The 25698-nt window shown below is 42.9% G+C and overlaps 1 protein-coding gene across 1 annotated transcript; it reads left to right on the top strand.

The window, feature by feature from the left end:
* The first annotated feature begins 1089 nt into the window (after positions 1–1089).
* Positions 1090–25489, top strand: LOC139757013 (uncharacterized). The gene is made up of 5 exons (XM_071676970.1): positions 1090–1203; positions 4557–4911; positions 6438–6750; positions 21072–21214; positions 24038–25489. Coding segments are annotated over exons 1-5 (1275 nt in total). The 5' UTR covers positions 1090–1202; the 3' UTR covers positions 24501–25489.
* The last annotated feature ends 209 nt before the right edge of the window (positions 25490–25698 follow it).

Raw genomic sequence — 25698 nt, 5'->3', positions numbered from 1 at the left:
GCTCCTTCACAGTGATAGCAAGTAATAGCCACAATGTAATCCTCTCCATTTCAGTGTAACCAGTAATGACACCATGTAATCCTCTCCATTACAGTGATAACCAGTAATAACCACAATGTAATCCACTCCATTGCAGTGACAACGAGTAATAACCACAATGTAATCCGTATCATTGCAATTGATAACCAGTAAAACCACCATGTAATCCAACCCATTACCATAACAACCAATAACGACCAATAACACTACCGCAATACCCAAGAACACGGGTATCGCAATACCCTGCAACATACCTCACCATCCAGGCTATCAAGCCTAGCCCCATGCCTTACCACAGTCAACCTCCACAACTCGTGACCTTTTTTCCAATCAGTCTTTTGTGCTTTAATTATCTTTCCAGTTCTTTATCATTCATGTCTCGCTGTCTAAACTCCTTGGAAATATAATACTCCACGATACAGTCTTCTACGATAAGCCTATCAACAACTTCAAAACAAATCACACTGGATGGCATCTTAGCACCTAATGTTGTTTGCTACGTGCCAGATGTCTCTCGCCTCAGAAATACATTACTTGTATAAACCACATCAAGTTAGCTTATTGTGGTTGGACATTTACCACATACAGAGCAGTATGGGTGCACCAGGTTGGATTCTCAAAGACACTTGTCCCGGAATTTAATGAATTCTCAGAGGAATTCTAAAGTAACAGGTGTCTTATATACCGTGGATAAAAATATATCATATATTCTCAAATTCTAATGGTTATTCTGTTTAGTTTTGCAGTCGGTGTGTCGTATTCACAACAACACAGGAAAATGAAGGTATCATTTATCATTTAACTCATTCAGAAACTCTCTCAAGTTAATTATGAGGGAGGGTACAACCCCCCCCCCCCACACACACACACACGCTGCATTAAACGATTAATGTATTCTCTTTATGAATCCTTCGTCTCATACATACACCACTACCTAGCTGAAATGGAGTTATATAGACAAGAAAAAAAAAAAGAAAAAAAAGGTCATGGAAAAGATAGCTAGCATATCACTGACTATACCGAGGATATAAATCTATGATGGAAATGGTTGTTTGGCATTAGGCAACTCGGTCTGAAGTCGACTTCCACTCTCCCTTTCCCCTCCAGGAAGGGGCAGTGCTCAGACGCATCCAGGTTGCCTTCAGTGAGAGAGACATCACAACAGTAAGTACGAGAAATAATTTGCTGTTGTTGGTGAGGAAGACCATTAGCTTAGCCCTATAACCCTAATTTGATGTGTTGTGCCGCGTGGCGTCAAATACAAACCCAGTCGGCATAGCATCCATAGTTACAGTTTACCCATGAGTGCAAGAAGATAGGCCAAAACTAGAGCTAGTCCTCCACCACGTCATGCACACCATGAACAGTTTATTCGGAGGTCCGCTAACTCGACCCCATGGCGCAGCTGCTTTGGAGGAAAACCACCTCCCCCCCTCAAGGTCGACCGCCAAATGACATGTCCATCCACCACGGTATGGGTATATTAAGTAACCCTTAATAGGTTCCTCCGAAAATTAGTGCTTGATCTGCAAAATGTATATGATCATATAACTCATGTATCAGTGTTGGGGCATGAGTAACCTTACCTTGCGTGCCTTTGAAATCATCTTTTTCTCCTTATTATGCTTGAATAGCTTAGCCTCCTCCCCCCTCCCTTCCTAGGAAAGCGCGCGTGTGCGTCGCAGTAATTCCGCGTTGGGAATCACAATTGGACACCCCGAGCTGCAGTGAGCCATTCCTAATGGTTATCAATATGCGGAACGTCATATCTTTTGTGTCTTGGCTCTCCCAGGATGATGGGAACCTCCAACACTACGGAAGAACACTTGGGTGTAATCACAAAGGGGGGGATGTATTTTTGCAGTCATTTTCCGATGATTTACGAGCTTTAAAAACTCACGACCCACAGGTGGACCACAAAGTGTGGTTTCTACCCAGTATAAGCATATTTCACAAGTGCTGTGACACACCACTGGATCTCACAGCCACAGATCTACCAACCCCATGTTCGATCGTTCCCGATGCCAAAGTCGCCGACGGAGTGCGTAGCCCCTGTAATATAAGCCGACCGCTGTAACACATGTAACAGATTTCCCGACCCTTGTGTCACATTTTATGTATCTATAGCTTCTCATTTATGTCTGTGTTTCAGTTCTCGCTTGGACAAACAAAAGCTAGTTGACGTTAAATATGCACTGGTTCTCAACAGACAATATTGGTGTTAAAATATTCTGCCTTCGTACACGAATATGTCTATCTATCTATCTATCTATCTATCTATCTATCTATATATATATATATATATATATATATATATATATATATAGACAGCACTTTGTATACCAAATCGCTCCAATTCACTCTATTCCGTGCACGCCTTTCACCCTCTTGCATGTTGAGGTCCCGAGCACTCAAAAATCTTTTCCACTGCATCGTTCCATCTCCAATTAAATCATCTAGGTAATACCTATAGAAGAGGGACAGTGAACCAACATTGTGGCGTAAGGCAAATGGGTCAAGTTTTGTGGTAAGCATGGGAGAGTTGACAGGTCGCGACTGCAGTAATTCAACACGAGAACGGATCAGTCTTCTGTGTAACCGGAGCTTTTGGCCCGAACTGTCTGTTTTTACCTAATTCTCCAAAAGTGAGACACCAACTTACGCAGTTTTCTCACTAGTGTACTCTGGCAACTCCGCATTTCCCTACGAAATTCCGTTCTTTTTTTGTGTGTGCCATTTTCCTCGTTCAGTAAGTGTGACGTAACGTATGACGTAACTTCCTGCTTCAGGCTGAACAGCAATCGTGAATCCGCATATCCCAGAGACATTGCTGATGTATTTGGGGTGCGGGGGGTTGCAGCGAGACGTGGTATCCTCGTTCCTTTAGGGTTTTCTTAGATCGCGTGATGTGCTGCATTGGCAAGTTCTTCAAGATGAACCAGGTTAACTCCAGTGTGTGTGTGTGTGTGCGATTGTCTTTCGTGCGAGGACGGAAGCGCCGAAGAAATGACTGATATTTAAGCTTGTGATGCTGTCCGGTATGGTAACATCAGTATGGCAGTAGAGGCTCATAAAGACAATCAATCGACATGAAAAGAAATATGAAAAATGTTGATATCTGAATTAGAACCCGCGTACGTTTAGGGTGAAGGATGGGTCCCTGTTTAAACAGTTGGCGGTATCTAGCACGGCATTAAGTTACTAGGGTGAGACAAAGTGAGTGGCGATGGGATGATGATGATGGTCTTTGGGTCTGCGACTGGCTACATTAATCATAACGCTAGGCAGGGCGGGGTGTTTTGTATACTCTCAACGAAGTGGACTGTCACTTCATGATGATGGTCTTTGGGTCTGCGACTGGTTACATTAATCATAACGCTAGGCAGGGCGGGGTGTGTTCCGTATACTCTCAACGAAGTGGACTGTCACTTCACTTCCATTAGTATGATAAGCCCCTCCGAAACCTTACGCCTGGTGGAGACTTTACTGTAGATAAGCTGCCACCAAGGTATACAACATGTACCTCAGATATTGGATAACATCTCATAGGCTGAGATAAGCGAGGGTCATATTGTAATCTCCAGTCATGATATGGGAGAGGAGGGTCAAGGTAGTACGATTTAAAAGTTCCCATTGTGTCCTAAGGGTTGACTCATGCTGTTGTGGTTAGGTAGTGCAGCGAAGGGCGGTGGAGGGGTTGAAGTTTTATTGTTAGGGACCCAGACGAAGTGCTTTGAAGCAGAGGATGTTCAGTGCTGTCGTTCCATGTAAATCCTTATTCGTATTCGTTTGGCGGAGCGGTCGCCTCAGGCATCCTTCTGGGGAGCCTGTAATTGTTTACACTGTACAGCTAACGTGAGAGCCCCCAGCAAATTTAATTAGGTTTCAAGGATCTACGAGTGAGATCACAGTACCAGTGGACGCTACTCTCTACTCCCAAATTTTATAAACATTAACATAAACGCAAGGTTGGAGAGTCAGCCTAGCATAAACGGAAGGTTTGGAGAGTCAGCTTAGCATAAACTTAAGTTTGGAGAGTCAGCTTAGCATAAACTTAAGTTTGGAGAGTCAGTTCTAGCTTAGCTTAAACTATGGTTGGAGAGTCAGTAGTAGCTTAGCTTAAACTAAGGTTGGAGAGTCAGTAGTAGCTTAGCTTAAACTAAGGTTGGAGAGTCAGTATTAGCTTAGCTCAAACTATGGTTGGAGAGTCAGCACTAGCTTAGCTTAAATTAAGGTTGGAGAGTCAGTATTAGCTTAGCTTAAACTATGGTTGGAGAGTCAGCACTAGCTTAGCTTAAACTAAGGTTGGAGAGTCAGTACTGGCTGAGCATAAACGGATGTTGGAAAAGTCAACAGTGACGAAAAAAACGCACATAAATACCTTTTCCTTCCGGTCTTTTGAAAACAAAGATAAAAACCTTGTCTTCAGTCTCTCTACAGCTCATAATTTTCCTGTCTGACTGTATTGGTGATAGAAGTACCACCTGCAGATGATATTAAAACCCACACCTTTCCAGTGGCGGAGGTACAGGAGGCCGAGACAAAGACGAATAGGCACCTGACTGACCAGAGCGTTGGGGAAGCCCTGAAGGCTGACGTGGGACCCGAGGCCCACCTGGTGTCGTGGCAAGTCAACGACTTCACCAAGAAGGGCGACAACTACGCCTGTATCGTCACCAGCGTCGTCGTGCAGTACACGCTGGAGGGCGCTCACCAGGAGAAGACTTACGTCGCTAAAATGAACCGGAACTTCAGTTTAACGTCTATGGACGACATGATGAACCCTGTCTTCGTCAGAGAAGGAACCTGCTTTCTTGAGATCGTACCCCGGATGAACAAACTCCTGGAGGAAATTGGATTTCCTGTGATCGGGTAAGTTAAACACGCACAAGTTATGTTTAGATCAGTCAGACAAAGAAGGAGAGCGGAATGACTGAGGGCTGGTCTAATGAAATGTTTATTTACGAACGGCGCAAGCGTACTACACTGTCGCTGTAGAGTCGCATTTCACCTCCATCGCGGTGACATTGTATGGTGAAGTCTGTAACACTCTTGACGTAGTTTGATGTGAATTTGTAATTTTTCCGCTTACACACACACACACACACACATGGTATATCCGGTCTCGCATATCAAAACTACTGACACACTTACTCAGCTACTCCCAAAACACTTGCCTCTCAGGATATTTCTTCTTTTGGCCAGGTGTATAAACGCTAGAAATCACCCATCTCTCGCCATCCACATTCAGTTTGACCCATATCAGTCCAGAATTTACTTTCTTACACTTTTCACATACACCCACAACTCATGGTTTTGGAGTAGTGCCACTCTTCCTTAGCTCTTCTCCTCTCAACAGTCCCTGACTTTACTCCTGTGGCATTTCCAAACTATTCTTCCTCTTTTCCCTTCAGCTTTGTCTCAACCAGAGCCAGAACATCAAGGTTTCTTTCCTCAAACATACTGCTTATCTCTCAGAAAGGTCAGTTCAACAGTTTCATATGTTTTACATCCATTGTTTCATTATACGACAGCAGGAGTCCTGCATCTTTCTCTTCCTCAATAGTAGCCACATCTGCAATACTTGCTATGGCCTTTCAATACTCGCCACACCTGCAACACTCCCCACGCTCTCTCTATACTAGCCATACCTGCAACACTTGCCACGTCCTCTCATTACTAACCACACCTGCAATACTTGCTATGTCCTTTCAATACTAGCCACACCTGCAACACTTGCCACGTCCTTTCAATACTAGCCACACCTGCAATACTTGCTATGTCCTTTCAATACTAGCCACACCTGCAACACTTGCCACGTCCTTTCAATACTAGCCACACCTGCAACACTTGCCACGTCCTTTCAATACTAGCCATACCTGCAACACTTCCCACGCCCTCTCAATACTAGCCACACCCGCAACACTTCCCAAGCCCTCTCACTACTAACCACACCTGCAACACTTGCCACGTATTCTCAATACTAGCCACACCCGCAACACTTCCCAAGCCCTCTCAATAATAACCACACCAGCAACACTTGCCACGTATTCTCAATACTAGCCACACCTGCAACACTTGTCACGTCCTCTCTCTGTGTCCCTATTGAATACTGTAATCCATGTTTCCTTTCAGTCACATTTTTCTTCATCTTTCTATCCCTCTGTCAGGTTCTGCTGTTTATAGTCAGTCATGTTCAGTTTACACTCGTATCTAACCGTCTTTTCCACGAATGATAAAAAGTTCTTACGTAAATCTATCGTCGTTACTTCATTATCTAGACATTTACTCCTCTTCACTCATCGATTTGTGAAACACGTATATCTAAGCATTTACTTCTCCCCCATACATTAAAAAAAATCCACTCATCAATTCGAAAAACACGTTTGATTCCTCAGGACTGCCAAGATTCACTCCTGCAGTTACGAAAAGGGCAAAGAGGTATTGCTACTGGAGGACCTGCGCGCGCGGAACTTCAAGATGTACGATCGGCGGCGGGGTATGGACGCGCCCCATGCCAAGCTGGTGCTCAAGGAGCTGGGTAAGCTTCACGCTGCTTCCCTCCTGCTGGAGAGGACCCTCCCTACCCACGATATCACCAAGACATGGGAAGTCTTCACAGACGCCTGGAAGACCGATGAAAATGCAAGGCGTTTGTTCGAATCTATCATCTGTAGCCAGCTGGAAGGGGCGGCTACGATAATGGAAAAGGTACGTGCATTTAGCCGAGTCTCGAGGTTCATTCTACTCTCACGATCCCTTCCAGAGGAAAATATAAAATGATAGAAATATGGGTAGAAACGATGTTATAAGGGGGAAAAGTAAACCTAAGACTTAAATTTTGTAGGGTATTTGGAGACTGTTGGGATTTTGAAGGGTATTTAAGACTTTGTTGTTTAAGGTAGGTTACTGAATGCGTGAGTACAGTCAGGATATTGAGGGATGACTGAAACACACTTTGTAGCTAAGTAGGTCCTTATTTCTGGCTAGACGCACCACAATACACAACTCCCACACTAGGTCAATGCACGAGGTCAACAGATGACCAACACCAGAAGGCTTGTGGGTAATAAGGAATGCCACAAGTCGCTGGATAACTAAATATAGGACGTCTGGGACGTAATACAATCATTGCCACACGCCGCTAAGTACCCGACACGATAATATGAAATATGACGTAAAGTAATTCTGTTACACACAAATGAGGCTACGTAATTACAAACACTAACACCTCTCCCTCCCCCCTTACACGCTCATAGGGACGTCTTGAGCGGACTTTTTGTTCTTAATCCGCTGTAGGCGGCGAGGTCTGTGGGACACTTCAGTGGACGGAGGAAACGGCACTCTTCCACCACCACACGACCACTAGGCGACCGCATCCGGTAATCCCGTGACCTGCCGGTACCCACTTTAGTCCCAACGAAGAGGAGTCGGATCCTGGATGCGAACTTGCTCGCCAACAGTCAACCTGGGAAGGGGAGGGGGCGTGCTCATTGTAGCGGCATCTTGAGCACGCTCAGCAGCTCGGCGGTCACATATGTCGGCCTTGACCTGCCACTCCTCTGAGAGGGAGTGAAAGTGAGCAGGCATACAAGAGCGAAGAGGGGCGACTGTACAAGACCTGGGCTCGGGAGAGTTCGAGGTGTTGCCAAACTTTGGCAGTCCCCGGTCGAAATCCTTGCACTCAGTGTTGCCAGAAGGAGCCACTTACAGGATGAGGTGCTTCACCGACTAAACAGCTCACCGTGGCCATTACACTATGGGTAATGTGGTGATGACACTATGAGTCGGGCTACCCAACACTGCAAAATCTCGACCCGTGAACTGGGGCCCTTCGTCGGTTCGAGTTCGATGGTGTGGCATTGCGTATTTCTGCGTCGGCCAGGAACCAAGAGCCACACTTGAACGAGTCGGTACTCTCCCCTCACCCCACACAGTGGTCTTGCAGTAGAGCATATCCAATGCCATACAAGCGAAAGGCATCTGTCTGCAAGACGGTGGGCAAGGCTGGGTTAAACGCCTCGTCATGGCCTGGGGTCCAAAGCAAGGTCCTCTTGTGGCTCATCGAGGGGGCGAAATGGCTGTTCAGCTGCGGAAACGTCAGAAGATTTTGCCAATGGGTTAACAAGTCCCTTCATCAGTCACGTTGGCAGGAGTTGCCAAGTCCTTGATGGCTGGCACGGATCTTCGGATCGGCTGCTGTGCCCTTCCCTGAGAGGGTGTAATCACAGAAGGATACTGAAGATTCGGGGCATCTGGAGAGAAGGTCGTGGATGCGGAGGAGGTGGGTGAAGTAGTCCTCGTAGTATTGGAGAATGTCATTGATGTCTCACACAATTCCTCATACCTTGTAGAGCGGTATCACCTGGGAGGCAGAAGGCGTCACCCGTAGCGGCAAAACCCATGGGGCCTCGGCGATGTCTGTGAAGCGTCCGTATGGAGTGATGACCGTCGTCAGTGGCTGGTGCCCCTCGGCGAGCCGAGTCGATCTCCCATACGAGCATCAACCGTCGTGAAGAAGCCGCGCCTTCGGGTCTGCGCTGCGAAATGCAGCAAAGAGCATGGGAGAAGGATACGTTGGACGTGACACCTGGCTATTTAACTTGGACAGGTCGGTGGTGATCCGAACTCCACCTTTGCTCTTGACAACGGCTACGAGGGGGTGGCACCACGGAGGCGGGTCAGCACCACCAGGAGGTGGGTTGATACCCTGCGCGACCATAGGAGTCCCAGCTCTCTTTTCACTGACTCACGGAAAGCATAGGGGAATCAGCCGAGGGGTATGGATGGCGAAGGGTTTCGCATCTTCCCGCAAACGGATCCACATAGGGTGGGGAGCCCAAGATCAGCTTGAATGGTGTGGCCCATAACGCATCCTTCGTCACTAGTGAGAGGAAGCGGTGGTGATGTAGAGGATGGATCGCGTCACTGCTCATTGTGTGCAACCTGTTGACATGCTTCACCTTGAGGTCGGGCTTATGAAAGTCCTTGAAGATGATAAGTAAGTCCGGCATTGTGCACATAACAGCGGAGTAGGATACACATTCGTGCACGTCGAGCCAAGCACAAGCACGACCTTGGGGGCTGTCAGACTGGGCAAAAAGTAGCGGATTGGGTTACATTTGAAGGCTACACGCTATTTAAATTTTTAATCCTCTACTTTCTACTCTTTGGCCTCCTTCGTATTATATTTGGGCTAGTTGTGAACGCGACTGGGCTATTTCCATGACACTACTTTTAGTGATAATAATAATAATAATAATAATAATAATAATAATAATAATAATAATAAAGAAAACATTAGGTAATGAAAATGATAGTTATCTATCATTACGTGGCGCGATCTGGCAACTTCGTAAGCCTCGCCCCTCGGAGGCTTATACCCGACGTGCACCCTGCTTGTGGCTCGCCCCTCCTACTTTATATCGTCAGTGGTGTACACAATGGGGAAGGTGGTCCAGTGGCGTTAGATATTATTAACCATGGACTGGAATGACATTTTTTGCAGGCTATGAGCCAACAACTGGGTCACAGTTTTGGTCAAAAGCAGTAACAGTACAAAATGCAGATGGAGAAATTGAACAATTTGCACGAGTTGCGCACTACAAGCCATGCCAATAAGTAATACTCAACAGTGTGCCAATACGTAATGGTCAAGTCGAGCGGGTGTTTTCATGAATTACATCCATGAAAACTAGGTAGTTAAGGAACAGGATGGGAATGGAACTCTTAACATCAATTTTTTTTTTTTTTTTGCTTTGTCGCTGTCTCCCGCGTTTGCGAGGTAGCGCAAGGAAACAGACGAAAGAAATGGCCCAACCCACCCCCATACACATGTATATACATACGTCCACACACGCAAATATACATACCTACACAGCTTTCCATGGTTTACCCCAGACGCCTCACATGCCCTGATTCAATCCGCTGACAGCACGTCAACCCCGGTATACCACATCGCTCCAATTCACTCTATTCCTTGGCCTCCTTTCACCCTCCTGCATGTTCAGGCCCCGATCACACAAAATCTTTTTCACTCCATCTTTCCACCTCCAATTTGGTCTCCCTCTTCTCCTCGTTCCCTCCACCTCCGACACATATATCCTCTTGGTCAATCTTTCCTCACTCATTCTCTCCATGTGCCCAAACCATTTCAAAACACCCTCTTCTGCTCTCTCAACCACGCTCTTTTTATTTCCACACATCTCTCATACCTTTACGTTACTTACTCGATCAAACCACCTCACACCACACATTGTCCTCATACATCTCATTTCCAGCACATCCAACCTCCTGCGCACAACTCTATCCATAGCCCACGCCTCGCAACCATACAACATTGTTGGAACCACTATTCCTTCAAACATACCCATTTTTGCTTTCCGAGATAATGTTCTCGACTTCCACACATTCTTCAAGGCTCCCAGAATTTTCGCCCCCTCCCCCACCCTATGATCCACTTCCGCTTCCATGGTTCCATCCGCTGCCAGATCCACTCCCAGATATCAATATTAAGAATAAAAACAAGCCTTGTACTACATGAAACCTGCTGCTCATCATTTGAACCAACAAAGGACGTGTTAAGCTACGACTCGTCAATCTATAGAAAAGAAGGATGGGATACAGAAGAGGAAAATAACCTAATGACTGATGCAAATCTGTAAATAAAGTAAGATGCAGGAACATATGTCCCAAGTTAAAAGAGGACAGAAAACATCGAGGTGAAAGGGAAAATTTCTTGATTAAAACAATTAAAAGGAAGACAGTTTGTAAACTCAAACGGAATCCAGTTATATTAAAGGAAAAATAAAAATCTATTAGGTAAACCAGTAAGAGTGATGGCAGTCTGACAAACTCATGAAAACAGTTAAAAGGAAAAGTATTCCAGTTAAAAGTATACGGAAGTACATTGTTTGTAAACTCAATAGCAAGACAAGCAAAAAGAAACAAAACGAAACAAGAAAAAAAACGAAGAAAATAATTGAAAACGAAGCCAGGAAAGTGCCGTTGGAGAAGCTCCAGCAGCAAAAGGAAACCACATTGAGCGGAGACTGGTTAGTTGAAATAGAAGTACTCGTACTTACCTGTATTGGGCTACCTTGTGTTGAAATCCGCTACTTTTGATGTGTGTTCACGTTACTTTTCATCAAAAGAATCCGGCCTGGAGCGAAGCTGTGGCAGTGCCGCCCGAGAAGTAGTAGGGAGCCTCCGCGCTCTCGTCAGATAGGAAACAAAGTGGTCACCCAACACCCACAGGACGGCCACGAAGGAAACACATTACACTTTACTTGCATTGTCATTGCACTCGCGGGAAAGCACAGACACTGTCACTGCAGCGTATAGAGCATACGCTCGTAAAATCAACAGTAAAAACAAAAAAAAAAAAAAAAATCCTGGGCATAGGACGGCCCAAACCTTACTCTGCGCCATGTATGATGGTGTGAGTTCAGTCTGGGTATTGAGGGATGACTTTGTAGACAAGTAGGCCCTTGTTTCTGGTAAGGCACAGTACAATACACGGAAACACACACTAGGACAATGCGCGAGGACAATAGTTGGTAGGAAAACAGCTGATCAACGGCAGAAGGCTTGTGGGTAATAAATGATGCCACAAGTCGCTGGCAAACTGAATTGATTACAACGTATGGGACGTAACACAGTCACTGCTACACGACGCTAACTAGCTGACGCGATAATATAAAATATGAGGTAATGTAATTATATTATTACTAGCATATGGGGTTACGTAATTACAATCTCACACTTACTATGATTGTAAGTAAACCTATGGTTCAAAACCTACGATACTAAATGCCTCATGATCCCAAATATACGATACTAAATGCCTCATGATCATAGAAATGGTCTCCAATTTCTAAACTGGAAAACACTCTCTTGATCTACACTGACCTCAACAAAACGCGCTTAAGATGACGTCACAAATCATAACTATATGGATGACCAATGTCATTATGATTACTGAAACGAAATACATCCTTTTATCCCCTCGTAAGACATGCGTTGTGCAATTTAGTTGGGTTGTTGGAGTGGCATAATCGAGAGGGCCACGGAAACAGGTTACACAACAACAATGCTTCATTGATAAAGGTACTTAAGGTGATATAACCCAGGGGTAATGAACTACTGGAGGCAGGTTGAGAAATACGAGACAGGCTTGGCAGGGGTCCTCTGATGCTGGTGATGGTAGACGCCAGGGATGAATCAGGAACATTGAAGTCGAAGTGCTTGGCTGTTGCGTCAACGTGGAGCTCCTGGAGAAGGAGGAGAGTGTGGCCCGTATTGCGGCTTTTGGAGTGTGCAGTAGCCGCCGGTTTGTCCTTGGGTTGCAGGAATGCACCGGGCGTTGCCGTAGGCCCTTGTTGTTTACAGTTGCTGCTTGCAGTTGCTGCTAATGACGGGCCGAGGCGATGTCCCACGCGAGTCCTGCCGATGGTGGACGTCGGAGATGAGACATCACAATGAAACTCACCAGGAAGATGAAAGGTCAGGAGTCACATTGGGACAACTACTGACGTTTGAGACGCCCTTAGGGCGGCTTGAATCTGGAGTCACATGGCCAAGACTTCTGGTACCGGAGTAATATACCTGTCCAGGGCGAGTCACTTGGATGACTGCAGAAGGTCGCAAGCTCTAACCTGTCTCCATGATGGTGGGCTGAAAGCCGCTCTTCCTGTGGAAAGGGCCAGGTCATCTATAATCACAGTGGCATCTTCCGATCCGCTACTACGGAAATAGAGTATGGGTGTCATGGGGAATGAACAGCAGGTGCAGCCGAAGGTTGAGCCACCAAACACATCTCTCCGGGGATTATTAGGCCAGATGAGGTTGCACTATAACTGCCACCGGCCTAAAAAGGGCATCGTCAGTAAGATAACACTGTGTAGCGACAGTAGGTCGCTGTAATACTTTCACATAAAACGAGAAGAATCTGAGTCTGAAAGACATTCTAATCCTATTTTTGCATATTTCAACTCCTGAGCATGTTATCACATCTACTTTTGTTTTGCTTTCATGCCTTATCCAATTCCACCAACAATGGTACAGAAATCATGAACATGTGAAAAGCACGTATGCATATCACATATAATTATGTTAACCCCGAATTCCTCTTCACTAAACGTCTTTTAGCGTTAAGAGAGCATGTGATTTTTACATTACACAATCTTTATTTTTAAGCCCACAGTTTTCCTATTCGCTTACCCCTAACGATATCCAGAGAGAGAGAGAGAGAGAGAGAGAGAGAGAGAGAGAGAGAGAGAGAGAGAGAGAGAGAGAGAGAGAGAGAGAGAGAGAGATATGTATCGAACTTATGCAAAAGATGTCTCTATTAAGGTCTTTAGGAGAATAATATTGCAACTGCGTAGTTGATAAACACTATGTGACAAGAGAGGTGTCCTGCTTTCCTCTCGTGGTTTAGTGACACTGCCACGACGACCCAGGTAACTTGATAACAGGCTTATCAAGTGGCTTGACGTCTGTGATCTTGGTGACGTATGGCTACCTCAAAGTACTTATAAGACAATAATTATATGAACTGATAAGGAAACACAGACATGAGGTATACAAATTCAGGCAGCCTCGCTCCTGCGAGACACGATTAACTGTTTTCTCCAGTGCTCTGGGTGTCAGTATGAATAGTTATAATTAACCAGAAACAAATAGTTTGTAATACATCAAGACTTTAACGCTCAACACCAAAAATGGTTTATCTTTTTTTGATGATTTAGGGTACGTTAACGCAACATATTTTTTTTCGAAAAGGTAGGGAAAGACATAGAAACCAGATAGATGTTTCAATGTTTGGTGTATAGTCTTTCTTACCGATAGATGAATTATTCTATCGTGTAAGATTATCGTTTTCATGGCAGCAGTGAACTTCAGCCACCATGCTGCTCAGAGGTTGTTACTAGCCACTAGCAACACATTACTTTGCCACCAAAGTTGCTCTGCTACTACAACCATTTCCTCTTCCTATTGTGCAGCAAATGTGTGACTGATGCTTTACCTCTTCAGTCGCTCTGAAGCTATACGTAAATTGAAGGATATCATAATTCTATAATATATCTAATAGAAATGATATATCCTTAAACCTATTATAATACTCTAAGATACAATAATAAACCTTCACAAGAAATGTATAAGGCTTTTTTTCATCTAACTTGAAAATTGTTCCGTTAAAAACTCGCTAGTGTATACATATATATATATATATATATATATATATATATATATATATATATATATATATATATATATATATATATATATTGGAAAGGATCACAATTGTGCGCGTGATCAAGTATATTCCTATGAGTCCACGGGGAAAGTGAAACACGATAAGTTCCCAAGTGCACTTACGTGTAATAATCACATCATCAGGGAAGATTCAAGAGAGAAATTAACAGTCAGTTGATATACAACGAAGAAACGTAGCTATGAGGCCGTTTGGTAAACATGCGATTATCCAAGACAGGCAGTCATTGTCCCGCGTTAGCGAGGTAGCGCAAGGAAACAGACGAAAGAATGGCCCAACCCACCCACATACACATGTATATACATACAAATCCACACACGCACATATACATACCTATACATTCCAACGTATACATATATATACATACACAGACATATACATATATACATGTACATAATTCATACTTGCTGCCTTTATTCATTCCCGTCGCCACCCCGCCACATGAAATGACAACCCCCTCCTCCTCAAGTGCACAGTGTAGCGCTAGCAAAAGACAACAAAGGCCACATTTGTTCACCCTCAGTCTCTACCTGTCATGTATAATGCACCGAAACCAAAGCTCCCTTTCCACATCCAGGCCCCATAAAACTTTCCATGGTTTACCCCTGGCGCTTCACATATGTATTGGGGAGAGGAGAGTGGTGAGAGCAAATAACTAAAGGGGAGTGGGGGAGGAATGGGATGTATGTAAGGAAGCAGTGATGGTTTGCGCAAAAGATGCATGTGGCATGAGAAAGGTGGGAGGAGGGCAGATTAGAAAGGGTAGTGAATGGTCGAATGAAGAAGTAAGACTGTTAGTGATAGAGAAGAGAGAGGTGCTTGGACGATATTTGCAGGGAAGTAGTGCAAATGACAGGGAGATGTACCAAACAAAGCAGCAGGTCAAAAGAAAGGTGCAAGAGGTGAAAAAGAGGGCAAATGAGAGTTGGGGTGAGAGAGTATCATTAAAATTTAGGGAGAATACAAAGACTGGGGTGTCTAAATGTGTGTGGGTGTAACCAAGATGAGAAAAAAGGAGAGATAGGTAGTATGTTTGAGGAAAGGAACCTGGATGTTTTGGCTCTCAGTGAAAGGAAGCTCAATGCTAAAGGGGAAGAGTGGTTTGGGAATGTCTTGGGAGTAAAGTCAAGGGTTAGTGAGAGGACAAGAGCAAGGGAAGGAGTAGCACTACTCCTGAAACAGGAGTGGTGGGAGTATGTGATAGTGTAAGAAAGTAAACTAGATTGATATGGGTAAAACTGAAAGTGGATGGAGAGAGATGGGTGATTATTGGTGCATATGCACATGGAATTGAGAAGAAAGATCATGAGAGGCAAGTGTTTTGGGAGCAGCTGAGTGAGTGTGTTAGTAGTTTTGATGCACGAGACCGGGTTATAGTGATCGGTGATTTGCATGCAATGGTGAGTAATGTGGCAGTTGAGGGAATAATTGGTGTACATGGGGTGTTCAGTGTTGTAAATGGAAATGGTGAAGAGCTCGTAGATTTATGTGCTGAAAAAGGACTGGTGATTAGGAATACCTGGTTTAAAAAGAGAGATATACATAAGTATACGTATGTAAGTGGGAGAGATGGCCAAAGAGCATTATTGGATTATGTGTTAACTGATAGGCGTGCGAAAGAGAGACTTTTGGATGTTAATGTGCTGAGAGGTAGTACTGGAGGGATGTCTTATCATTATCTTGTGGAGGCGAAGGTGAAGATTTGTAGAGGTTTTCAGAAAAGAAGAGAGAATGTTAAGGTGAAGAGAGTGGTGAGAGTGAGCGAGCTTGGGAAGGAGACTTGTGTGAGGAAGTACCAGGAGAGACTGAGTACAGAATGGAAAAAGGTGAGAACAAAGGACATAAGGGGAGTGGGGGAGGAATGGGATGTATTTAGGGAAGCAGTGATGGCTTGAGCAAAAAATGCTTGTGGCATGAGAAGCGTGGGAGGTGGGCAGATTAGAAAGGGTCAAGTGAGTGGTGGGATGAAGAAGTAAGATTATTAGTGAAAAAGAAGACAGAGGCATTTGGAGATGTATAAAAGAAAGAGGCAGGAGGACAAGAGAAAGGTGCAAGAGGTGAAAAAGAGGGCAAATGAGAGTTGGGGTGAGACAGTATTATCAAATTTTAGGAAGAATAAAAAAATGTCTTGGAAGGAGGTAAATAAAGTGCATAAGACAAGGGAACAAATGGGCACTTCAGTGAAGGGGGTAAATGGGGAGGTGATAACAAGTAGTGGTGATGTGAGAAGGAGATGGAGTGAGTATTTTGAAGGTTTGTTGAATGTGTTTGATGATAGAGTGGCAGATATAATGTGTTTTGGTTGAGGTGGTGTGCAAAGTGAGAGGGTTAGGGAGAATGATTTGGTAAACAGAGAAGAGGTAGTAAAAGCTTTGTGGAAGATGAAAGCAGGCAAGACAGTGGGTTTGGATGGTATTGCAGTGGAATTTATTAAAAAAGGGGGTGACTGTATTGTTGACTGGTTGGTTAGGTTATTTAAAATGTATGTATGACTCGTGGTGAGTTGCCTGAGGATTGGCGGAATGCTTGCACAGTGCCATTGTACAAAGACAAAGAGGATAAAAGTGAGTGCTCAAATTACAGAGGTATAAGTTTGTTGAGTATTCCTGGGAAATTATATGGAAGGGCATTGATTGAGAGGGTGAAGGCATATACAGAGCATCAGATTGGGGAAGAGCAGTGTGGTTTCAAAAGTGGTAAAGGATGTGTGGATCAGGTTTTTGTTTTGAAGAATGTATGTGAGAAATACTTAGAAAAGCAAATGGATTTGTATGTAGCATTTATGGATCTAGAGAAGGTATATGATAGAGATGCTTTGTGGAAGGTATTAAGAATATATGGTGTGGGAGGCAAGTTGTTAGAAGCAGTGAAAAGTTTTTATCGAGGATGTAAGGCATGTGTACGAGTAGGAAGAGAGAAAAGTGATTGGTTCTCAGTGAATGTTGGTTTGCGGCAGGGGTGTGTGATGTCTCCATGGTTGTTTAATTTGTTTATGGATGGGGTTGTTAGGGAGATGAATGCAAGAGTTTTGGAAAGAGGGGCAAGTATGAAGTATGTTGTGGACGAGAGAGCTTGGGAAGTGAGTCAGTTGTTGTTCGCTGATGATCCAACGCTGGTGACTGATTTGGGTGAGAAACTGCAGAAGCTGGTGAGAGAGTTTGGTAAAGTGTGTGAAAGAAGAAAGCTGAGAGTAAATGTGAATAAAAGCAAGGTTATTAGATACAGTAGGGTCAATTGGGGGGGTAAGTTTGAATGGAGGAATTGAAGTGTTTTAGATATCTGGGAGTGGATTTGGTAGCGGATGGAACCATGGAAGCAGAAGTGAATCATAGGGTGGGGGAGGGGGTGAAAGTTCTGGGAGCGTTGAAGAATGTGTGGAAGTCGAGAACATTATCTCGGAAAGCAAAAATGGGTATGTTTGAAGGAATGGTGGTTCCAACAATGTTATACGGTTGCAAGGTGTGGGCTATATATAGAGTTGTGCAGAGGAGGGTGGATGTGCTGGAAATGAGATGTTTGAGGACAATATGTGGTGTGAGGTGGTTTGATCGAGCAAGTAATACTAGGGTAAGAGAGATGTGTGGTAATAAAAAGAGTGTGGTTGAGAGAGCAGAAGAGGGTGTTTTGAAATGGTTTGGTCACATGGAGAGGATGAGTGGGAAAGATTGACCAAGAGGATGTATGTGTCAGAGGTGGAGGGAACGAGAAGTGGTAGACCATACTGGAGGTGGAAAGATGGAGTGAAAAAGATTTTGAGTGATCGAGGCCTGAACATGCAGGAGGGTGAAAGGCATGCAAGGAATAGAGTGAATTGGAATGATGTGGTATACCGGGGTTGACGTGCTGTCAATGGATTGAACCAGAGCATGTGAAGCGTCTGGGGTAAACCATGGAAAGTTCTGTGGGGCCTGGATGTGGAAAGGGAGCTGTGGTTTCGGTGCATTATACATGACAGCTAGAGACTGAGTGTGAACGAATGTGGCCTTTGTTGTCTTTTCCTAGCACTACCTCGCGCACATGTGGGGGGAGGGGGTTGTTATTTCATGTGTGGCGGGGTGGCGATGGGAATGAAGAAAAGCAGACAGTATGAATTACGTACATGTGTATATATGTATATGTCTGTGTGTGTATATATATGTATATGCTGAGATGTACAAGTATGTATATTTGCGAGTGTGGATGTGTAGGTATATACATGTGTATGTGGGTGGGTTGGCCCATTCTTTCATCTGTTTCCTTGCGCTACCTCACTAACGCAGGAGACAGCGACAAAGTAAAATAAATAAATAAAATAACAAGGATATTTTGGAAGGAGGTAAATAAAGTGCGTAAGACAAGAGAACAAATGGGAACATCGGTGAAGGGGGCAAATGGGGAGGTAACAACAAGTAGTGATGAAGTGAGAAGTAGATGGAGTGAATATTTTGAAGGTTTGTTGAATCTGTTTGATGATAGGGTGGCAGATATAGGGTGTTTTGGTAGGGGTGGTGTGCAAAGTGAGAGGGTCAGGGAGAATGTTATGGTGAACAGAGAAGACGCGGTGAAAGCTTTGTGGAAGATGAAAGCCGGCAAGACAGTGGGTTTGGATGGTATTGCAGTGGAATTTATAAAAAACTGGGGTGACTATATAGTTGAGTGGTTGGTAAGAATATTCAGTGTATGTATGGATCATGGTGAAGTGCCTGAGGATTTGCGGAATGCATGCATAGTGCCATTGTACAAAGGCAAAGGGAATAAAGGTGAGTGTTTAAATTACAGAGGCATGAGTTTGATGAGAATTCCTGGGAAATTATATAGGAGGGTATTGATTGAGAGGGTAAAGGGCATCAGATTGGGGAGGAGCAGAGTGGTTTCAGAAGTGGTAAAGGATGTGTGGATCAGGTGTTTGCTTTGAAGAATGTATGTGAGAAATACTTAGAAAAACAGATGTAGCATTTACGGATCTGGAGAAGGCATATGATAAGGTTTATAGAGATGCTTTGTGGAAGGTTTTAAGAGTATATTGTGTGGGAGGTAAGTTGCTAAAAGCAGCGAAAAGTTTTTATTGAGGATGTAAGGCATGTGTACGAGTAGGAAGAGAGGAAAGTGATTGGTTTCCAGTGAATGTCAGTTTGCGGCAGGGATGCATGATGTCTCTATGGTTGTTTAATTTGTTTATGGATGGGGTGGTTAGGGAGGTGAATGCAAGAGTTTAGGAGAGAGGGGCAAGTATGCAGTCTGTTGTGAACGATAGGGTTTGGGAAGTGAGTCAGTTGTTGTTTGCTGATGATACAGCGCTGGTAGCTGATTTGGGTGAGAAACTGCAAAAGTTGGTGACTGAGTTTAGTAAAGTGTGTGAAAGAAGAAAGTTGAAAGTAAATGTGAATAAGAGCAAGGTTATTAGGTTCAGTAGGATTGAGGGACAAGTTAATTGGGAGGTAAGTTTGAATGGAGAAAAACTGGAGGAAGTGAAGTGTTTTAGATATCTGGGAGTGGACTTAGCAATGGATAGAACCGTGGAAGCGGAAGGAATCACAGGGTGGGGGAGAGAGCGAAGGTTCTGGGAGCGTTGAAGAATGTGTGGAAGGTCAGAACGTTATCTTGGAGAGCAAAAATGGGTATGTTTGAAGGAACAGTGGTTCCATCAATGTTATATGGTTGTGAAGCATGGGCTATAGATAGGGTTGGTTGGAGAAGAGTGGATGTGTTGGAAATGAAATATTTGAGGACATTATGTGGTGTGAGGTGGTTTAATTGAGTAAGTAATAATAGGGTAAGAGAGATGTGTGGTAATGAAAAGAACGTGGTTGAGAAAGCAGAAGAGGGTGTGTTGAAATGATTTGGACACATGGAGAGAATGAGTGAGGATAGATTGACAAAGAGGATGTATGTGTCACGGAGGGAAGAAGGAGAAGTGGGAGACCAAATTGGAGGTGGAAGGATGGAGTGGAAAAGATTTTGAGTGATCAGGGCCTGACCATACACGAGGGTGAAAGGCTTGCAAGGAATAGAGTGAATTGGAATGATGTGGTATACCGGGGTGGACGGTGGACGTGCTGTCAATGAATTGAACCACGGCATGTGAAGCGTCTCGGGGTAAACCATGGAAAGGTCTGTGGGGCCTGGATGTGGAAAGGAAGCTGTGGTTTCGGTGCATTACACATGACAGCTAGAGACTGAGTGTGAATCAATGAGGCCATTTTTGTCTGTTCCTGGTGCTGCCTTGCTGGAAGGGAGGGGAGGGGGATGTTATTTTATGTGTGCTGACGGGATGGATAAAGGCAGCAAGTATGGATATGTACATGTGTATATATACGCATGTATACGTTGAAATGTATATGTATGTATATGTGCGTTTATGAATATAAATGTGTTTGTGGGTGGGTTGGGCCATTCCTTATCTGTTTCCTTGCACTACCCCGCTAATGCGGAAGACAGCGATTAAGTATAATAATAAATATATGTATTATACTGGTTAGCTGTTTGTTGCATTAGTGAGGTAGCGCCAGGAACAGATAGAAAGGTTCGTTCACATCCATTCTCTAGCTGTCATGTGTAATGCACTGACACTATAGCCCTCTACCCATAACCAGGCCCCACAGACTTTTCCATGGTTTCCCCAGTTGTATCATATGCCGTGGTTCAGTAAATTGAAAACATTACACATTACACATTTTGAGGAATGAATGATATAAAAAGAACACTTGAAACAAAATGAAACCAAATTTGTGGACCAATGGTTTAATTGTGATTGATAAGCTTTATGTAATGAATCTAGGTCCCAAACTACGAATTTGTGGTGAAATGGATAAGGAAGAACAAGGAACATGCAGTGGACATTTTCTTGGAATATTACAGCAACACCTTTCAGCACATGGTGCTAGTCCATGGAGACTGCTGGAACAACAATCTGCTGTTCAGGTATGTATAATATATATGCTTGTCAAGTATTATGCAAAAACAACAGTATTTTAAGATAGCTATTTATTGGTTGATTAATAGCTGTTTAGGAGTATATGGGTGCATGTGTTCTTTCTTTGATTATTAATTTACAGAGGAATTCAAGCAGTAAAAGATCACTGGGTCCTTTTGAGATTATTCATGATGCCCTCAGGGTACATCTAGTTGCTGAAACTAGTGTTTATAATGGTGTGAGCCCCAGCAACCAGTCTCAAGTGTTCCTCAGGCTATCCTGAAGGAATGATGTTCTTTTTTAACCCTCCTGCCTGCCACTTCATTTGCTCATAGGCACTGTCTTTCTTCCAGTGTGCTTTAAGATTGTTGATTCTTACCCATCTGAGGAGAAGAAGGCCCAAATTCTTGCCTGGAAGCAAGAAAATGTGGGCTCATGTGAGATTTGTATGTGCACTGGGCACTCAAAACACACTATCAGGCTGCTTCCCTGCAACACCTCATCAGTGCCTCATGTAATTCATGAGATTAAGCAAAATATGACCTAGAACACTTCAGCAGATTGTAATCAAGGCCAGAGATGATAAAGTAATATGCGACATTGCCTTTTAAAATGTATGGGGAAGGTAATATGTGACATTGTCTTTTAAAATGTATGGGGAAGTGGACAAGGTATTTTGCAGACACTGTGGAATCAAAACAAGGAATATTAGGTCCTTCTGTCATTTCTTTTGAGAGAGTTTTGATATGATATGGCATTCTGAGTATGATGAAAATGTTATTTCAGTGCATTTGTTTGTATCAAACTCTTTATTTCCACCTCAACTTTGAAAATGTACACACCCCTTGGATGGGTATGCACTGCATCTCTTTTGTTGTTACTCATTGGATATACTGAATCTCCATCATACCTTATATTCCACGCTCTCTTCACCCTACTAATTCCAACATCTTCATTACGTTCAGTTTTTTGCCCTGCCTGTACCTGTAATCCATTCTTATGTCACACATCTGTCTTTTAGAATCACCAATTCAACTGGACTGCAAATGTCAACACTTCTGGTGTACATGTTTTTTCTCTCCTTAGAGATTAAGGCATTGATTAAGTGTTCACCCCTATCAAAGTTTCAAAGAGTGATATTTCTTTTCTCTTTCCAGATCCAGGAAAATGTCATTTTTAAATGCAGTATGCGTATACAGGTACACCACCGATTTTCTGACAACTGATGGTCTGGTACCTCCTTTAATCCAGACAAAATTACATGAGGGAACTTGAAATTACAGCAACCACCAGACTAGTTTACTGGGTGGCCACAAATTGCGGTGCATAGTGCACGTTTATTTACATTCTTTACACTACACTTGGTGGTGATATTGCAATTCTGTGAAATTCCTAGCTTATTTTGCTTAAATCTAACTCTAGCTATGGCTTCTAAGACATGTGAGAGTGTTAGTTGTGGTGTCAAACGTAAACATCAGTCCATATTGTTCCACAATACAGTAGAACTGTTGAAAAAATGGACCATGAAGTTTTGGTACGTAAGCTGTGTGACATCTACAGTATTGGTTCATCAACTGTTTACAATATAAAGAAGCAAAGGGAGGAAATATTGAAATTCTATGTAGGCAGTGATTCCAAGAAGCAAATGATGATTAGAAAAACTATGAAAGACGGTAAGAATACTAAGCATGATCAAGTGATGATGCAATGGTTTCGAAAATGTCGGAGTGATGGAGTGGACTTGTCAGGTAGCACAATAATGGACCAGGCTAAGTTGTTCCATAAAGAACTTGAATTACATGAGCATGACTATTGTGAAGGATATATTCAAAGATTCAAGATGTGTCATGGAATTTCCATGAATAAAGTGTGTGTAGAAAAGCAGTCTGCCAACCACGAAGGAGCTGCTATGTGGATGAATTTGTGAAACTCGTAGCTGACGAGCACCTCAGTCCTGAGCAGGTGTATAATGTATTTCATTCATTTATTCAATTTACATATAATATTTGTTTAATCTAAATTTCTAGCAGTCCATGGTATACTTTAGACACATGGGAGATATATAATTAGTAGGTTAGAGGTGTATTGATGAATTATTATTACGTGACCACGGTTGGTCTGGCAATGTGGTTAATTCGGCAAGGCTTTGGAACCAAGAGTGCTAGAAAATCAGAGGTGTACCTGTACTTAGTTTAAATCTGTTTTCATTTTCATATGAATGCCATATTGATTTTTCCTCATTTTTTTTATTTAACTTTTTCAATCTCTCCCAGATTCTCTTGTCAATGAACTGTAGCTTTTTCTTACTTCCTAGCTGATGTTTGCACACATCTATCATATAATATCTTAACTTTCTCCACTGAATTAGGAGCAACAATAAACAGGTGAACAGAACTCACCTTACCTTTTCTTCACTTTAAAGGTCAGCAGCACTAGGGTCATTCAATCCATCGCTACATCAGATACATTCCTCTCTTTCATAGTACCCTTTCTCGATCATCAATCTTATTCTGTGTGATTTCTATAAGGTTGACAGTATTTCCTTCTCCTTTCTTTTGTGTTCTAAACTAATACATATAGCTTCTAGTAATATCCTTAGCATTTTCTTAGCTAAAATCACATTGGTAGAGGCTAGATCCCATAACAATAGCTACCTTAGCATCTTTGTACCAATCTTTTATTCTATAGCTTCACATCTAAGTCCTCTAAGACACCATATACCTTACCCTCTTTTTCTGCACAGTGATGCTGCTGTGTAGCATTTTTTTCTGAAGATACACTTTCTGCTTTGACCAGATATGAGCAATGTACTCATATAATGTATCCCACAGGTACAACGATGCTGGAGATCCCATAGAAGTAATGCTAATAGATCTACAAGTCATGAGGAAAACCACACCTGTGGTGGATCTCAACTACTTCTTGTACTCAAGTTTTAATGGCCCTGTCCGTAAGTTGAACTTCGAGGAGTTCCTGAAGACTTACCATACCTCCTTCAGTAGTGTTTTAAAGGCTGGAGAGGCACCAGTACCTTTCACTCTCGAAGAACTTCATAAGGAATTCCGCCAACACAAGATCTTTGGGTGTCTCTCAGGGATGGTTCTCTTACCCATTGTGCTAAGTGAGGCTGCAGATGTGATGGACTTTGATGAAATGACTGATGACAACATAGAGGAGATTAATAAAGAAAGGCTGAAGAAAGTGGTGAATATGAGTCAGAAAGAAGATGATCTCCTCAAGCCGAGATTCTTGGATATGTTTGATGACATGATAGAGGCTGGTGTTATATCATAAATGGTGAAAAAGAAGAATGATACTTGCAAAAGAAAAAAGCATACTTGCATCAAATGATACAACATTAAATGTTACATATGATATATCAATTCATAATCACTTCAATACAACTTAGGATCTCAAAACTTCTAAAAATAAATACTCACCTGGCAAAGATGCCATTACACCACTCAACTTCCATCATTGGTATGTAACAGCACTAGTATATACTCAATGCTGATTTAATAAAGAAACTAGATGCCCTAAAATTTGAACCTGAGGTCCATTTTCGTTTATTGAAAACAAACCTTTACCAACCTAGGTGTTTGAATTAATGATCTACGTGTGTCCCACGATTTGAACCATTGCTTTCACAAAGCTGTACAACTTGGTGAAGTAAAGGGTCTTTATGATGTTCAATATATGTGGATAGAACAACAACAACACAGTAATAGTAATAATCATAAATGCTCTCCTATACAACAAATTTCATCATACTGATATTCACTTGGGTTTATTCTGCAGAGGTCCTTTTTCCAGTGGTATAGGAAATGGATCCCTAATCTAGTACATATGATGTTAGAAAAGTTGACTTTCAGTAGTATTGGAAATGAACCTCCTTATTCAGGATATAAGTTGGAAAATCCATGTCTTTGCATTGGTAGTGGATATGGGACCATTATTCAGTGCATAATATGTTGGAAGGTCTATTGTCTACATAGGAAATGAGCCCCATATCCATGATATAATGTAGTGAGGTTCCCCATTTCTTCTATTATTGAAAATTGACTCCTTATTCACTACATGTATCTCATGGTATAGGAAATGGAACCTTTGTTCATTTTCTCTTTATGCACACATATTTGTGCCTTTTTTGCATATTCATAATAGATGTTATATTTTACCAATTTATTTCTCATTCACATTTTATCTGGTAAAATATGTTCGAGCAACCATGATGAAGCAGTCAACGTAAAAATCTCAACAATTACAGACTGTACTTGGCATCACTTTTGTATATTTGTAAATCTACCTACTTATATCTTTGATGCCAATTCCCTTTGGGAACTCCCTCAAGGGTGTGTCCTCAGCAAAAGAGTCTCCATAACTGGTGAAGTCCAATGCCACTACTTAGCCTTTAATGCCTAACCCTTATCAGGTCACTGGCAAAGGGTAACTCTCGTGAAGTGTTTTTAGGGGTTCCAACTGACTTCTCCCT

Source organism: Panulirus ornatus, chromosome 24 (genome assembly GCF_036320965.1).
Source record: "Panulirus ornatus isolate Po-2019 chromosome 24, ASM3632096v1, whole genome shotgun sequence".
Taxonomy (NCBI): domain Eukaryota; kingdom Metazoa; phylum Arthropoda; class Malacostraca; order Decapoda; family Palinuridae; genus Panulirus; species Panulirus ornatus.
This window is presented reverse-complemented; position numbering and strand designations above follow the sequence as displayed.